Below are 18,519 nucleotides of genomic sequence, written 5' to 3'. Positions count from 1 at the left end.
ACTATTTAATTATGTCAACTCACCGAAAACGCATAAATAACTCCAAAAACTTCACACACAAATATACGTGCTCTTATGACAAAATCAGTAGTTCTCAGGTCAATCCGCTAGAGAGAGCTCTAATAGCTCTCCCTCGATATCTCGCTGAGTGTCACGTATTGTCTCTATTGTATTTGGAGTAAGTTATAGCACCTGGCAGACTAGAGTCCGCTGACGTCACATGCTCCTGGCTGGCTGCGCGTGACACCTAACTGAATTGCGTTCCGTCTTGCGCAATGATTGGAAACAGATCCAACGCCTTGGCGACGGTTCCGGACGGTGTTGAGAGGAACTACAGTTGTACAGTGCAGTATATGGAGCGGAACAAGGAACGATAATGTAACATTGCATTAAAACAAATGATATAAAATGGTATTATTTTTCTTTCAGTTTTATTTGGACGTTGACACACAACTTACACACCCTGAGAAAACGTCACCACTGATTTGAAAACATTTAGTAGTAGAACTTAGGATGAAAGGGTAGGTTGCGAAATGTTGACAATGCTTGTTTCAAATATTTATTTGATAAGATGTCGTTTATTTACAAAATGTTACACGTAAGTTCACTATTTACATTCGTTGACTTTATGCGATGTTGAAGTGACTACTGCCAGTCCATGGCTTCCCTCGAACGGTTGATCCCTGTCGTCAGTTCATTTCAAGTTGATACTAGTTACTTCTGCAAGTACTGAGCAGCGATCCACCAGATTGCAGTGTACTGTAGTTTATGAGGTAAATAAACTGACCACACGTGCGGGGAACTCTAACATTGTTGATAACACAAAACACTAATTTGAGAGTTTGTCAAAGTAACAAAATATATATTTAGAAAACTACGAATCAGCCTTCTTTCAATGTATGTTACAATTACTTGAATTGATATTAGAGCAACTTCTTCAATTAACCTAGAAGATATTCCAGCTTAAAATGCCCTAATAATAATTACATAAAATGTAGGAACGACGTTCATGTTCTGTGTTATTATTCCGAGAATATTTGACTACATCAATGCTTTTTTATTTGATGTGGGTCCTTCACTTGTAAGGCCACTCTGGACGACCAGTTATCTCATAATTTGAGTAGTTTCCTGTTGAAAATTGATGAACTATTTAACCTAAACCTTAGCAGCTGCCTTTGCTTGCTATAACAATGTACCGCCCAGAAGAGTTAGAAATGCCTTTGGCATATGTGGCTATTTACAAGGTAGGAGTATGAAGGAATTTTCTCCCAGCCTATGTTCATAAGGTTGAAAGGGATGAACTAAAATGTTTCATTTATGTCACAGACATTGGCACATTAATTCAACCTTAGAAAAATAAATTAAAGTTTTCACGGATTGCTCCTCTTTATTCGCTGGAGACTACCGTTTATCAAAATCTTGCACTTCAGTTATTACTACTTTGTGCTTTGAAGAAGATTTTGATATTATGAACTAACCCTATATCTCTTTAAAAACAACTGGTTTTATACCATGCCTTGCATGTAAACGTACGCCCTTCTGAGAAGTTGGACCGCTGGTCGTCCAAGAGGTTCAGTTTTCCTAAGGTTGAAAAAGTACTTGTCATCTCCGGAATCGCGGAGCTGATTGAGAATTTGTTGATGATGCAAGCGCTGCTCAGATTGGTTTGGGAAATGAAGACATCGCACGGTTCATGACCTCCTGCTCTCCTTGCCGTCTTCGGCCGCACAACTCTGCCTGAATATCCTCCAGATCTTTGTTCTTAGTTTCGGGCACTTTAATTGCCACGAAGAGGACACTGAATACACAGACAATAGCGAAGGTCCAAAAAGCTCCGTCGATACCCAGCGTGGTGCCCATTCTACGGAAACCGAGGGTGACAAGGAAAGCCAACAACCAGGAGCAAGAGGCAGAGATAGCAGCTGCAGCAGCCTTGGCCTCTGGAGGGAACAGCTCTGACAACATAATCCAGGGGATTGGGCCAAATCCAATAGAGAACATAATGATGAAGAGGGCGAGGCAGACTAGAGGCAACCACCGGAAGTAGACCAAGTCAAATTCCGCCTCCTTCATGTAGAAGTAGAGTCCCAGGAGACCTTGACACAATGCCATTACTCCACCTGATGCGAGTAGCAGAACTCGTCTCCCAGCTCGGTCCACCAGCTGCGTGGAAGCGGCCGTCGCGAAGACCTGCAAGTTAGATCATGCATCGCATCAAACACAGAAAATATAAACCTACTTAACTCTGTAATGCCCAGACTAATTACATTGTGCTATAACAATTTACGAGAGGAATAAACAGTTATGTTTACTTATCGTAGATCTAGAAAAAGCAAATGAGAGTGTAAGGAGAGAAAATATGTTTGCCGTATTGGGGGCTATGGGATTAGGGGTAGATTATTAAAATCAGTCAATGGCATTTATACTGACAATTTGACTGCAGGGAGAATTGATGGTAGAATTTCTTGGTTCAAGGTACTTACTGGAGTTAGACAAGGCTGTACTCTATTATCCTTGTAGTTTACATGAATCATCTGCTGAAAGGTATTAATTGGCAGGGAGGAATTCAGTTAGGTGAAAAATGTAGTAAGCAGTTTGGCCTATTGCTGACGATTTGGTCTTAATGGCAGATTGTGCCGAGAGCCTGCAGTCTAATATTTTGCAACTTGAAAATCGGCGCAATGAGTATGGTATGAAAAGACTAAACTGATGTCAGTAGGTAGGAAATTCGACAGAATTGAATGTCAGATTGGTGATACAAAGCTGGAACAGATAGATAATTTCAAGTATTTAGGAGTGTGTTCTCCCAGGATGGTAATATATTAGGTGAGATTGAATCAAGGTACAATAAAGCTAAAGCAGTGAGTTCGCATTTGCGATCAACAGTATTCTGTAAGAAGGAAGTCAGTTCTCGGACGAAACTATCTTTACATCGGTCTGTTTTCAGACGAGCTTTGCTTTACGGGAGTGAAATCTGGGTGGACTCAGGATATCTTATTCATAAGTTAGAAAATAATAACAGACATGAAAGTAGCGAGAAATGTTGCTGGTACAAACAGGTGGTAACAATGGCAGGAGGGTACTCGGAATGAGGAGTTAAAGGACAAGTTAGGAATGAACTTGATGGATGAAGCTGTCTACATAAACCAGCTTCGGTGATGGGGTCATGTGAGGAGAATGGAGGAGGATAGGTTACCTAAGAAAATAATGGGCTGTGTTATGGATGGTAAGAGAAGTAGAGGGAGGCCAAGACGATGACGGTTAGACTCTGTTTCTAATTATTTAAAGATAAGAGGTATTGAACTAAATGAGGCCATAAAACTAGTTACGAATAGGGGATTGTGGCGACTTTAGACGGAACGCTGAAAGGCATAACAGTCTATCATGAAGATGTATGTATGTATGTATGTATGTATGTATGTATGTATGTATGTATGTATGTATGTATGTATGTATTGAACCCATCATTCACAATCATCAAAAGTGATTCATAAACTTACTGGCCACCTAGCCGCAAGATATGTTGTTGGGAAATGAGTATCCATTTTTGCATCATTACTTGAGGAGCACCCTGTGTCCTCTTCATGTTTCGTACCCACGAGATAAGAGCTTTGAGGTTGAATTGTGATATATTTGGGCAGGAAAGGTATCCTGATTATAAGATCCTAGGGGGGAATATCGGATGGATTCGGGTATACTCGTGGCTAATTTCTAAAATACGATGATTATCCAGATGTAATTTGAAACTTGGTTTGGTACAGTGGAACGCCCATTAAATTGGAAGGAATTATCATGTTATCAATTTTCTTCTGTCCAAAGATGGAAAGATTGTGCTAGACCGTGGGAAGATTCGAAGCCACAGCTGTACGTCATCATAGTGGGAGAAAATTATTTATCCAACCCACGCTTCAGCATTTTAGATCGTTTAAATGCAAATTAAAATTGTAAAATCATGAGATTCATATTCCACGAATTCTTCTGAACATTCTGGATATCAACAACAAAGATGAGACCCGTGGGATAATGGAATTATCTAATGTGGTGCAATCTTTATATCACTGTCTCGCGCCAAAACGCAGGCATACTAGGTTTGCTGACTAAGGCCAGAACGTTCGTGTAGTAAGACCTATGTTCCTCTTGGTCATTTATTTATGTGCGAATGGTGCCGATACTCAAGATTGGTCATGGTAAGTATGAATACCAGCCTAGCAATAGTATGGTAAGAACTGGTGGAGTGTGAAATGTGAAATACTCATATTCGTATGAATAATAAATTTGTCCGTGTTTTGAGAGGGAAACAATAAAAATCAACGGCATATCTCGGCATGCTAATTTCAATATATTCCTCTTGCTTCTTAAATGTGTCGGATGGTATAAATATTAAAGCATGAATAAGAAATGAATTGATAATAAATTATGTCATAAGTGTACGGTCTTTTATGTAAATATCCCATTAAAGGAAGAATATAGAAGAAACGTGTGAAATAACATTGAAAATTCACATATATTTGTTAAGTATTAAAATTTTCAGGGTGTAATGAAATAAAATGGCGTATGGCTTTTAGTGCCGGGAGTATCCGAGGACATGTTCGGCTCGCCAGGTGCAGGTCTTTCGATTTGACACCCGTAGGTGACCTGCGCGTCGTGATGAGGATGAAATGATGATGAAGACGACACATACACCCAGCCCCAGTGCCAGCGAAATTAACCAATTATGGTTAAAATTCCCGACCCTGCCGGGAATCGAACCCAGGACCCCTGTGACCAAAGGCCAGCACGCTAACCATTTAGCCATGGAGCCGGACTTCAGTGTGTAGAATGTAAGAAATAAAATTGAATAATGTTGTTAATTAAGAATCTCCGAGAAGAAATGTGTGAATTGTGCATAGTGTGTGTCAACATGGTGTGTTCATTGCTCAGCAAAAATCCAGGAGGGTGACATGATTTGATGATTTGTATTATCTAAGGTGTATTCTGCATCGTTATGTTCTGTGTAAATAAGGGCCGAAGTTTCAGGCCGATAGCGTGTTGTTTTTAGCTTTTGTGTATTAAGTTTTGTGTGGTACAGATATGTTTCGCGTGTAGTCAGTACTGCGAATTTTACGCATATTTTATGTTAAAAACTCAGATTTACAGACGATTATTTGAAAAAGGATTAAAGGAGGTATTGGGTAAATATAAGTTCTATGCCAGTTTTCGTTCAAAAATCAAGGTTTCGTGTCAAATTATAATGTATATATGTAGTTGCGTGTTGGTAAGTGTTGTTTTGTAGGTATCGGATAAAGATATCGTAATGTCTAAATTAAGTCAAGGTCGGCGTGATATTCCTGTAATTTGAAGTTTGATATTTGTTAGAAGTTCGTTCCATAGTTTACGTAATTTTAGTACGACGACGAATCCGTGAAATAAGATACGATATAAAATGAAATGAGATCAAGATGGACCACATACAATTGTGTAACAAATTACTCTGAGATCAAATATAAATCCAATAGCCATGATGAGGAAAAGACAGTGTTAAATAAATGAGTAGAGTTGAATTCTGGGACGACAAAGTAGTGAATGGATTCCGGGACGATGTATTACCCTGAGGAAATAATGTATTAGTGCCCCGAGAAAATAACAGTGAATGAGTTCCGGGATGATGCCCGAATGTGTTAGATTGTCATGAAAGGCATGTGCTATGACCAAGGTTCGAAGACCGTTTGGTTCGAGGAATTATCTAATCTCAAAAGGTTAGATGTTATGAGAGATAAATTCATTTTAAATGAGTGTATTGTAATCTGTCTTGTTTCAAAGTGATTCTTTCCATGTAGAACTAATGCAGGTATAAAAAATGGCAGGTGTTATAGGACTAGAAAGACTGACAAGACGTTATCCGTTATCAGACGACTAGTTTACAAAGTTAGTTTATATTTGATGATAGTTTTCTCTTAGCGACATTCATGAGTTCAATTAGATGGTTAGGTCAATCTGCAAGGACCAGTGGCTAGTTTATTCCAGTGAAAGTTAACATTTTGTGGATAATAATTACACGATCAGTTTAGTTTGCGATGATAGTGCGTTAGCTATACTTTATTGGTGTTGATCACTGAAGTTAAATGTTCGAGATATGATTTTAATTTAGTTAATGATAGTACTGATTATAGTTTCTGAGTAGCACATTTCTTCAGTGGTCATGATGATGGTTTTGATTAATGAAATAAACAACAAATCGTTCTTTTATATGATTGAGACGTTTCTCCTTGTTTCTTACCACAGTAGTGGTCATGATTATTGTAATGAATTATGTTTTCCACATTTTTTATGAAGACAATTTGTTTAATAAAGTCACGTTAGTTGCTATTGATAACATGGTGATACTTATTATGACGCTGTCTATTGACGTTACTCTTTCCAGTTCAGTTTTGTTGGTACCATTAATAAACGGTCGGATTAAATTAATTTAATTATTACTCAGTGAAGCGAAAAGATTAATTTTCAGAAATCCGTGCTTATTCGTTTGTTCAGTTTAAATTAGTCTGTTATAGACTAACATAACCTGAAAGTCATTTGTATGTTAACTTAAATGTAAACTCAAGTTTAATTGCATTTTGATACATATTGCAGTTCAGTGGATCAATATTCTGTATAATTTCAAATAATTAATTAATAAAGTAACTTTATTTCTGGGTGTCTGGTTGTGACACAGCATGGTGCGATCATGTATTTTTATAGAGATATCAGGGATTGATAACATTGAATTTTGGAGCACCATGCCTTGCTAAGGAGCAAGTTAACCTGTGAAGTAAATGTTTTTTTTGTGTATAATTTATTAATTAATTATAATTAATCGTTTCAAATATAACCGGTCCATTCGGAGGCTGATGATATCCTGTGTGGTATTTTGTGATCGGTGGATAAGCTTAGTTAAAGAAAAATTCGGAGCCCGGTTTCGGAAACTGAATCTTCACGGACCAAGTGAACCGTCCAACGGCGTTATTTGCAATCGATAGTAATTTTCAGGTTTTCTATTTTCATGTTTTGTTATTGAATTCTATTCTGGAATGGCAATTATCGTTTAACGTAACTAAATAACAATAAAACTAATTTTTCTGAGGTCTTCATTTTTATCTACATTTATGTCAAATTTCTGTCAGCTGTTTCATTAATTAGATTTTTTCATTCGATGCCTCGCATATATTGGACATAGTATTAATGCTTTTTATAATACATCCATTTTAGCCCACTTCTTAAATTTTATTTCAAGTAATAATTAGATTTCCTTATGACAGCCGCCGTTTCAAGTTAACAAGTGACTGAAGAACCCGGAACCCCTGAGAATAGAAGAATCTACATTTACAAGATCCGGCGACAGATGTTGACAATCGGCAAGCAAGTTTGCAGTATGTATGTTTTTTTTGCTAGTTGTTTTACGTCGCACCGACACAGATAGGTCTTTCGGCGACGATGGGACAGGAAAGGGCTAGGAGTGGGAAGGAAGCGGCCGTGGCCTTAATTAAGGTACAGCCCCAGCATTTGCCTGGTGTGAAAATGGGAAACCACGGAAAGCCATTTTCAGGGCTGCCGACAGTGGGGTTCGAACCTACTATCTCCCGAATACTGGATATTGGCCGCACTTAAGCGACTGCAGCTATCGAGCTCGGTTATGTATGTATGTATGTATGTATGTATGTACTCGTATGTATACTACCTATACGCTCAGCCTACCCTCCCTTGCTCCATTTAAAATCCATATTTTGTTTTACTTTTTCATAGTTTTATTTTATTGTGACAGTTTATTTCATACTGGGGAATTATGGGATCAGAAGTTGGTTATTACAGGTAATGAAAGGCTTTTATATATATGGGTACAGTAAGTAATGGCGGTAGAATGAGTTCTTGGTTCAATGCAGTTACAGTGTTATCTGTCTGTTAAGTCTGTTAGGTCATCAGCCCGAATGCTGGTTGGATCCTCAAATAGCACCATCAAAGGCTATGCGGCATTTACAGAGAAATGGCAAAAATAGCCGACGGCACCAAATTGAGGCCTGCTAGACAGGAGGAGGTGGAGTATTGGGGTAGTTTGCCATTGTCTTCCTCGTGGGCCAGGAGGTGGTATTATAGCACGACCGGCCTTATGAGTAGCACCTTTCATAACACCCAAGCGCACTAGTCTTACTCTGAAAGTCATTACTCAGCAACTTTCATACTGTCACAGAGACTTCCGTGGAAGCTACATTTTGCTATGTTGCCGGGGTAGCGTACCTGCTTCTTACCCGGAGGCCTTATGTTCGATTCCTGGATCTGAGGGTTTGTTTGAGGTCCACTCACCCTACTTGATTACAATTGAGGAGCTATTGATGGTGAGATGGCGGCCCCGGTCTAGAGAGCCAAGAATAACGGCCGAGAGGATTCGTCGTGCTGACGACCCGCCACCTCGTAATCTGCAAGCCTTCGGGCTGAGCAGTGGCCGCTTGGTAGGCTAAGGGCCTTCGAGGCTGTTGCTGTTGTACCAAGTGAGTGCCGACCCCGCGGTGAATGGGTAGCGTGGCTCCCTCTCACCCGGAGGCCCCAGTTTCGATTCCTGGCCAGGTCAGGGATTTTTACCTGAATCTGGGGGCTGGCTCGATGTCCACTCAGCCTACAATTGATGAGCTATCTAACGGTGAGATAGCGGTCCCGGTCTAGAAAGCCAAGACTAAAGACCGAGAGGATTCGTGCTGACCATGCGAAACCTCATAATCTGCAGGCTTTCGAGCTGAGCAGCGGTCGCTTGGTAGACCAAGGCCCTTCAGGGCTGTTGCGCCATTGGGTTTGCTTTAGTTTTATGTACCAAGAGATACACGCAACGGTACTGTATCCATCAAGAAATGACAACAGGTGGATTGCAGGGGTTACACAAGGTTATCATGTTTTACCCTTATTGTTCATAGTTTACATGGGTCCTCTACTGAAAGATTTGAAATTACAGAGACAAATTCAGGTGAGTGGAAATACAATAAGTAGAGGCATCTGTTTGTGGTGAATATTTTTGCCTAATTTCGTCATTTTAAAAACGTTATGTCGGTATTTTTTTCGCTATTTTCAATTTATTTCGTCAATAAATTTGCAAAATTTTATTTACACTTTTCAGCAATAAAAGCTAAACCAAAACATGTGTAGAAGAAGAAACATGAGAATTACGCTTGTGGGTGCATGTTAATGGTTAATTCTCTTCGCGTTTTGCAATTTTAGTATGTAATTTTGAAATTAACAACGATTTCAATTATCTAGGTATTTTGAACATCCCTTTCCAGCAGGGAAACCCCACCATTTTTGAACTTGAGTACTGCTATTTTCTCTTGTCTCTTACATACAAGAAGACGAATGGGTGAAACTTCCCTGTATTTTTTTTCAACCAGTCAGAGGTTTAGTCTTGTGAGGAGTCTCTTCAGTTAATGTGTTACTTTTTCTTTAATAGTATTCATCTCATTAATAAATGCCAATTTTCTAATATTGCTTAAAGAAAAGAGTACCAGGGGATATATGTTAAATCAGCGAGTGTCGCGTAATAGTGGCCATTCAACAAATGGGTCGTTGTCTACTCTCAAGTTTATTCGAAGGATGTGAAATATGAAAAGAAAACCAACATACAATTACTGTATGGATTCCTATGGCGAGAAATTAATATTACGAAATTTTGAATGCATGTTTAATTAATTTTTGTGATTTTTTCATATTTTAGTGTGTAATTGCACGCATACTTGAAGAATTTTAATGCATAATTTCATGCACACTAGGAATAATTTTAGTGAATAATTGCATGCGCACTAGAAGATCTGTAGTGCATAATTGCATGTGTACTGGAAGCATTTTAGAGCATAATTGCATACATATTTGGAGAAATTTTAGTGTATTATATGCATATTATATGCATATGCATACTAAAAGCATTTTCAATGCGTAATTTCACGCATATTTTTGGTGTAAATTTAGTGTATAACTAGCTGATGTACCCGTGCTTCGCTACGGGATTCTCAGAAAGACTGACTTTGTGGTTTTCCTAATCTGAAATCAACATAGGTCATTACAAAAACGTAAGTATGAATGTAGCGATTAAAAGCATTGCTATCATATAAAATACTCGATCAAATGGAAAGCCGCACGTTTTAACAGTTTTAACGAACAGAGCTGCGGTTAGATTGCGGTGCCAAACTAATAGTCCAAAGTTCCAGAGCTGGGATGACCAGGCCGCAGATTGCCATGAACACTCATCTGCCATTATTCTGCTAAATATGCACACTGTTCATTCCAATCAGTGCCTCAGAGTAGGGATTGAATAGCCCGAATGCTATGATGATCCAATGTGTTACGTACCAATTGTATCAGAAAATTTATAAACCAGGGGAATGGCATGCTAAAGAATAAAGTTATCTAACTCCCCAGCTACTTCCCATCAATATTCAGACAGGCTGTTACACTCTGTACGACTGGGCGAGTTTACCGTGTGGTTAGCGGTGCGCAGCTGTGAGCTTGCATCCGAGAGATAGTGGATTCGAACCCCATTGTCGGCAGCGCTGAAGATGGTATTCCGTAGTTTCCCCACTTTCACACCAGTCAAATGCTGGGCCTGTACCTTAATTAAGGCCTAAGGCACTCCTAGCCCTTTCCTATCCCATCGTCGCCATAAAACCTATCTATGTCGGTGTAATGTAAATCAAATAAAAATACTCTGTACGCAGCAGTAATCCTATCTACCGGAGATGAGGGGCAACAGAAGACACAAAGCACATCACGACAAACAATGGTCAATGTAATGTTATTGTTGATCAATGTTATGAGCTTTCTATATTGTAGGCCTTCACATTCAGTTTTCTTTCGACTCTGTGATTTGTAAACCATAAATTGTAGTTTCTTATTCTCCGACTTTACATACCGATTTTCATTAAATGCTGTTTACCCATTTTCTCGTTACTCGGCGCTGATATGACTTAGTAACAAAAATCCAAATTCATGAATATCTTTGTGATCATAGCCAGTACGGTAACAATGTATAAGACATGAATAATAGGAAATTTGATGCTATATAACCTTAGTTATGTAGCATTCATCGATTACACCTCTAATAAGAAATATTTCAGAATTACATTTTAGGCCTTTCCCTAAATTACCATTTCACTCAGCGTGAACAAAATCATTTACAGCCTTGACTATAGCGAGTTATTTCCTGACTTTGCATACCGATTTTCATCAAGATAGGACTACTAATAACAACAATATTTGGGAATTACATTTTAGACCTTCCACTAAACTACCATTTTTCTCAGCGTGAATACAATTATTGATAGCCTAGATTGTAGCAACTTATTCCCCAACTTTGCATACCCATTTTGTTTAAAATACGACCACTAATAACATAAATAGTTGAGAATTCAATTTTAGGTCTTCCCCTAAACTACCATTCACTCAGCGTGAGTAAAATGATTTATAGCCTAGATTGTAGAGGCTCATCGCCCGACTTCACATAACGATTTTCATTAGACCACTAATAACATTAATAGTTGAGAATTCAATTTTAGGCCTTCCCCTAAACTACCATTTCACTCAGCGTGAGCAAAATGATTTATAGCCTAGATGGTAGAGGCTCATCCCCCGACTTCACATACCGATTTTCATTAAATTCTCTTCAACCGTTTTCTCGTGATGCGTGTACAGACAGACAGACAGACAGACAGACAGACAGACAGACAGACAGACAGACAGACAGACAGACAGACAGACAGACAGACAGACAGACAGACAGACAGACAGACAGACAGACAGACAGACAGACAGACAGACAGACAGACAGACAGACAGACAGACAGACAGACAGACATTACGGAAAAGTAAAAAGTGCATTTTCTTGTTACTATGGACATGACCGATACAGAAATAACCAATATTTTCAAATTCTGGGCAATGTACAGACAAAACTCTTATTTTATATATATAGATTTCATACATACTAGAAGCATTTTCAATGCGTAATTTCACGCATATTTTTGGTGTAAATTTATTGCATAATTGCATACATACTAGAAGCATTTTCAATGCGTAATTTCACGCATATGTTTGGTGTAAATTTAGTGTATAATTGCAAACATACTAGTAGAATTTTCAATGCGTAATTTCACGCATATTTTTGGTGTAAATTTAGTGTATAATTGCATGCATACTAGAAGCATTTTCAATGCGTAATTTCACGCATATTTTTGGTGTAAATTTAGTGCATAATTGCGTGTGTACTGGAAGCATTTTAGAGCATAATTGCATACATATTTGGAGAAATTTTAGTGTATAATTGTATGCATACTAGAAGCATTTTCAATGCTGAATTTCACGCACATTTTTGGTGTAAATTTAGTGTATAATTGCATGCATACTAGAAACATTTTCAATGCGTAATTTCACGCATATTTTTGGTGTAAATTTAATGTATAATTGCATGCATACTAGAAGCATTTTCAATGCGTAATTTCACGCATATTTTTGGTGTAAATTTAGTGCATAATTGCATGCATACTAGAAGCATTTTCAATGCGTAATTTCACGCATATTTTTGGTGTAAATTTAGTGTATAATTGCATACATACTAGAAGCATTTTCAATGCGTAATTTCACACATATTTTTGGTGTAAATTTAGTGCATAATTGCATACATACTAGAAACATTTTCAATGCGTAATTTCACGCATATTTTTGGTGTAAATTTAGTGCATAATTGCATGCATACTAGAAGAATTTTCAATGCGTAATTTCACGCATATTTTTGGTGTAAATTTAGTGCATAATTGCATGCATACTAGAAGCATTTTCAATGCGTAATTTCACACATATTTTGGTGCATAATTGCATGCATACTAGAAGCATTTTCAATGCGTAATTTCATGCATATTTTTGGTGTAAATTTAGTGTATAATAGCACACATTATTGGAGCAGTTTTAGTGGACAAAAATCCGGGCCCTAAACGCTTGTTATGAAACTCGGTCTGGCGAGCAATTTGTGATAATTGCCAAGTTATAACTTTTAGATCTTTCAGCGTTCAGTCTTCAAGTTTCTGAGGATGAATTAAGTGCATCTACAACACTCTGCTTGCAACAAGCACTGTTCAAAATATTGTGAACTACGGGTACTTGAATATACACCGTAGGCTCATTCATCGGTATCATATTGAGAGAGTTCACAAAAATATTGTTGTACTCTCTGTAAGAAAACTTGGAAGTTTGAGGAGTGTTTACCTGAACGAGTCCGATGATGATGGCGGCTGTATTGGGCGGAAGTCGTCCTCCGACGTTGGCGTAGATCTTGCCGGAGTAGAAGATGACGGCGTTGATGCCGCTCAATTGTTGGAAGGTCATAAGACCCAAAGAGATGACGAGAGCTCTCTTAACTCCCTTGGAGCGCAGGAGGGTCAAAACAGGCTCTTGGATGCGTTGTGATTCTTCCATGGTGTCTTGCATACGAGTCAGTTCGTCCTCCAGGTCGTATTTAGGGCCTCGCAGCCACTGCAGAGCGCGGGTGGCCTCGTCCCTGCGATTCGTGGCGACCAGGAACACGGGAGACTCTGGCATCCAGACGAACAACACCAGGTACACCACTGTGAACATTAGGAAGACGATTTAATGAAGACCTTTTATACAAGTAAGGCCGTCAGTGTCAAAGAAAGTTATTGTTTACATTGATGCTTTCTTGGCTTGTACTTGTAGACATACTATAAACTTTTGGGCTTCGAAGACGCGGACCAAAGTTCCCTGTAAAACGTAAAGAGTTTCATGTTACCGTGCAAAGAAAAATAAGGTGAAATTCTTAACGTTTCGCAGAGAAACTGTACTCTGCGTCCTCAGAAGAAATCTCGACTGTCAACCAGAAAGGCTTCTTAAACAATGACACTTTGAATTTGGACGTTATAATGGAAGTGGAAATGGTACGTTCATTCGCCACCAGATGGCCCCCAGGACGTGGCACACCGCTAGCGTTCGAAGCGGAAGCTGACCGAACCATCACAATCAGACTAAGCGGTTCAAATAACGTGTTTGCGCAACATATGACAGGTGTATGACATAGACATAAGCCTGGAATGAAACATCTGGCAACGAGGAACATACGAATTTGGAAAACACCAAGACGAAATAACAATAGTGAAGGGACAGGGAATGGAACTATCTACGTAAATTATTAATGGCTGGCAACCAGGTATTACTTAATTGACCATCAATTTCCACCTCACTTGACTGACACAACGACGCTCGTTTACAACGGCACAATTTATCAGGTCCCTTTGATGTCGTTATAACCAAGCTCTACAGTATTAATTTTTCTCACTTTGGTCTTGGCATAACTGTTGAGGTGGTAACTCACCTGGCACCGCGCAGCAGATGAGCGAAAGGGCTTTTACGGTGGACGCCATGCCTGCTAAGTAGCCCAGGAGGATGCCCAAAGTGATCTGGAGCTGGAAGAAAGCGCCCAAAGCACCTCTGATGTGCGGCTCGGCAAGTTCACCGATGTACATGGGGGCCACCACCGACACTGCTCCGACCCCCATCCCACCAAGCAGACGGCCGGCGTAGATCTCCCCGACTGTGTCACTGAAGGCGATCAGCATCCACGCAGCCACCAGAGGGAAACCCATTGAGAAGAGAGTCCTCTTGCGGCCGAAACGATCTGCGGCGAATCCTGCTGGTATCGCTCCGAGGAAGGCACCCAAGTTCATAAGAGCTCCTGCGGAAAGACACCGGGACGTTGTGGTTAAACTTATTTTTTTATCGTTGCTAGAGACACCTTGATCGTTGTACATAGTGAACCTGAGGCTGTCTAGTGAACTTGTTCTTTGGACAATCAACGTGTTCAGCAACTCATACTTAATAGAATAGATATGAGCAATGTCTGTTCAAAAGGTGCTATTTGCACTTCCAAAACTCAATACAGATAGGTCTTATAGTGACTAAATAAATTTAATTTCGTATGGCTATTTCTAGCCAAGTGCAGCCCTTGTAAGGCAGACCCTCCGATGAAGGTGGGCGGCATCTGCCATGTGTAGATAACTGCGTGTTATTGTGGTGGAGGATAGTGTTATGTGTGGTGTGTGAGTTGCAGGGATGTTGGGGACAGCACAAACACCCAGCCCCCGGGCCATTGGAATTAACCAATGAATGTTAAAATCCCCGACCCGACCGGGAATCGAGCCCGGGACCCTCTGAACCGAAGACCAGTACGCTGACCATTCATCCAACGAGTCGGACCTTATAGTGACGATGGGATAGGAAAGTGTTAGGAGTGGGAAGGAAGCGGCAGAGGCCTTAATTAAGGTACGGCCCCAGCATTTGTTTGGTGTAAAAATGTGAAACCACGGAAAACCATCTTCAGGGATGCCGCGAAGGGGGTTCGAACACGCTATCTTCAGGGTGCAAGCCCACAGCTGCACGCCCTTAACCGCACGGCCAAAGCGCCTGGTTCGAAAGAATTAGTATTTAGTCCAAATGCATTACAGTAGGTGAATATTATCGATTGTCATGAGCAATCCAGACCAGAAAGATGTAACTCCTTAAAATTTGCAACAAACCCGATTATGGGTAAGTTCCATGTGCCTTTTAGTTTATGCTTCTTGACCTTTACCCACAACTTTTTAAATGTGGAAATAGCGCATTTGAACGGACACTCCTCAACTGATGTTTATCCGCTGGTGTACATCTTGTTGGTCGTTGCAGTTCGTACTACTTTGCTACTTGAAAAATATTATCAACACCATGTGTATTTAGTGGTTATGAGTATTGTTTGATGATATCGCGTTTGTTAGTGTTGTGTTTGTCTGTCGAAGCATGATCAACAATACTGTGTATTGAGTGGTTGTGAGGTTATTTTTTAAATATTGGTTTAACGGCGCACTAATTCAGGTTTTATTTGGTGACGATGACACAAGGAAGGGCTAGGGGTGGTAAGGAAGCGACCGTGGCCTTAATTGAAGTTAAGTCCCAGGATTTGCCTGATGTGAAAATGGGAAACAATGGAAAATCATCCAATAGTGGTGTCTGAAACCACGATCTTCCGAATGCAAGCTCACGGAGCAACTGCCCTAACGGCGCAGCAAGTTCGCTCGGTTGTGAGGGTTGTCTTTGGCTGGCAGTTACTTTTATTTGGTTCCTCTAACTATGAGCCTTGTTTTATTTTTGAACTCTGTCTTCATGAGAGCGAACTGTGAGTTGTTCCCTAGGGATAACAGTAGTATTGAGTTAGAGCGATACCTAATTTTCTATCCTACCCTTTTTTTTCTAGGGGCTTTACGTCGCGCCGACACAGATAGGTCTTATGGCGACGATGGGATAGAAAAGGCCTAGGAGTTGGAAGGAAGCGGCTGTGGCCTTAATTAAGGTACAGCCCCAGCATTTGCCTGGTGTGAAAATGGGAAACCACGTATCCTGCCTTTTCCTACCCTTTTTCCCTGTATTCCCTACTTCCCTCCGCGTTTCTTCTCTTGAAGAGGGTTCGAAGGACTAGCATTCATCTTCCTTCTATTGCAAAGGTCTGCCATCGCCCCGTTTCTTTCTTGCCTGATGACTCATTTTATTCATTCGTGAAGTCAGATACGTTCCTTCCAGAAAGGCTTTGTATTCTTCTTTCGAAGAAGGTATATCAAATTAAATATGAAATAAGTGGTTTTTGGTCTCTTTGTATACTTGGGATATGCTGTCTGGTAGCTCTGCAACAGTTTTATTTGTAAGGGGATTGTTTACACAAGTTCAGTGGTTCTAATTAAGGCTCGAAACCGGGCCAATGCATATAGAAATGTTTGAAATGAAAAATAACCTCACCGTGTTTCGGATTTCACAACAAATGTAGATCCCATGGATATGATCACGATATCAACAGTCACGGAAGAAATATAAACCTGCAGCTTTCTTGTTATTTTTTGTCTGTTGAATAGTTTTCGATTTTCTTCAGTAATTTACTGCTGTTTCGCTTCTGATTGTTATTTTGTCACCGTAAAGTGATGCATTCGCACACGTATTTGATAAATAAATAAATAAATAAATAAATAAATAAATAAATAAATAAATAAATAAATAAATTTGGTACTAAAATTAAACCTGGCTTTCACATTATTTAGAGGACTGTCTAGTCAACGTGGTAAATTATTTTCCCCGCAGAACGTGTTGTCAAAATTAGAAACGGGGTTTCCGATTTAGAGAGTCATAAAGGTCTGGAGTTCATGGAGCCTGTGCCGGATATTAGTACCAGGTTAATTTCTGAGGTGAAAGGCGACCGGCCATAGAGCTAACGAATCTATCGCACTTAGTGCCGAGGTTACGGATAGTGGAAGATATTACCTTCCATTTCTCCAAGGACCTGAGTAGAGATGACTTTGACGTCATTTAATACATATATTCATTCCTTCTCCTCTATGGAGCACCTATTGCAAGAAGCATATTTATAAAAATTCCCGCCCGGCGTTCTAGGTGTTGCGTGCCTGCCTTTCACCAGGAGGTCCCGGGTTCGATTCCCAGCCAGGTCAGAGATTCTTACCTGAGGGTTGTGTCGAAGTCCACTCAGACTACGTGATTACAATTGAGGAGCTATCTGACGGTGAGATGGTGACCTTGGTCTAGAAAACCAAGAATAACGGTCGAGAGGATTCGTCTCACTGACCAGCCTCACCTTGTAATCTGCAGGCTTTCGGGCGGAGCAGCGGTCGCTTGGTAGGCCATCGCCGTTCGGGGCTGTTGCGCCACCTTTTGGTATGTTTTTTTGGCTTTTACTGTCAGGAATGTCTGAGGACATGTTAGGGTCACCTGGTGGAGGTCTTTCTATTTTCCTCCCATAGGCGACCTGCGTATCTAGGTGCAACATGGTGATGATAATGAGGTAGGGAGAGGTTGAAACCCGGTGCTGCCCTTGTAGCTGTAATATGGTATTTTTTATGGTAGTCTTTAATTAGTTACCGGCACTGTGAGTTTGTCCTAGTGTCATGCGAAAAAACTTCAAGACAAAGTGTACAGAATATACTATTACAGTCAGCAAGTTCGTGGACTAGCGCCTACACTGTTGGCAACACAGCGTACACTCATGCACTACAGCCAATAACTTGTTGGACTGACGCCTACAGGGTAGGCAACACAGTGTATACAGTCAATACGTTCGTTGACTGGCTCTAACAGTTCAAGGATCGCATACTCTTTTGACCTGTCTTTTAGTGTCATTTCTCGTCGTGATGATTTCTACTTGACTATCTGAAACGTTTAGCTAGCGGACTTGTCTCATCTTTGGCAGAACTTGAAATTTGCTCGTTGCTCAAACTATGACATTCTCAATTTCCGCCACTGACATTCAACAACCCTTCACAATAGAGACCGTAGTTCTGCTTATACTGTAGGCACGTAATTGCCTCTTGCTGGGGCTAGAGAAGAACAGTCACGACAATATCCTGTGATGCAAACCCTCCGCTGTAGTGCACCACAGCGACACTAGATGGCCAGTCCACGAACGTAATGACTCAAATACGTATGATAGAGAAATCCTCATGC

General features: G+C 40.1%; 1 protein-coding gene across 1 annotated transcript in view; it reads right to left on the bottom strand.

Annotated features, from left to right (window-relative positions):
• Positions 1-545: 545 nt before the first annotated feature.
• The window catches only part of LOC136877244 (facilitated trehalose transporter Tret1), a 57,063-nt gene continuing 39,089 nt past the window's right edge, over positions 546-18,519 (bottom strand). Inside the window, exons 5-7 of the mRNA XM_067151105.2 lie at positions 14,363-14,722; positions 13,243-13,601; positions 546-2,190 (exon numbers count right to left, since the gene is read on the bottom strand). Of these exons, the coding sequence (XP_067007206.1) occupies positions 1,657-2,190; positions 13,243-13,601; positions 14,363-14,722 (1,253 nt within the window). The 3' untranslated portion in view covers positions 546-1,656. The remainder of the gene's footprint in view (positions 2,191-13,242; positions 13,602-14,362; positions 14,723-18,519) is intronic.

This window comes from Anabrus simplex, chromosome 7 (genome assembly GCF_040414725.1).
Source record: "Anabrus simplex isolate iqAnaSimp1 chromosome 7, ASM4041472v1, whole genome shotgun sequence".
NCBI classification, from domain to species: domain Eukaryota; kingdom Metazoa; phylum Arthropoda; class Insecta; order Orthoptera; family Tettigoniidae; genus Anabrus; species Anabrus simplex.
The sequence above is the reverse complement of the archived record's forward strand: the minus strand, read 5'-3'. Positions and strand labels throughout refer to the sequence as shown.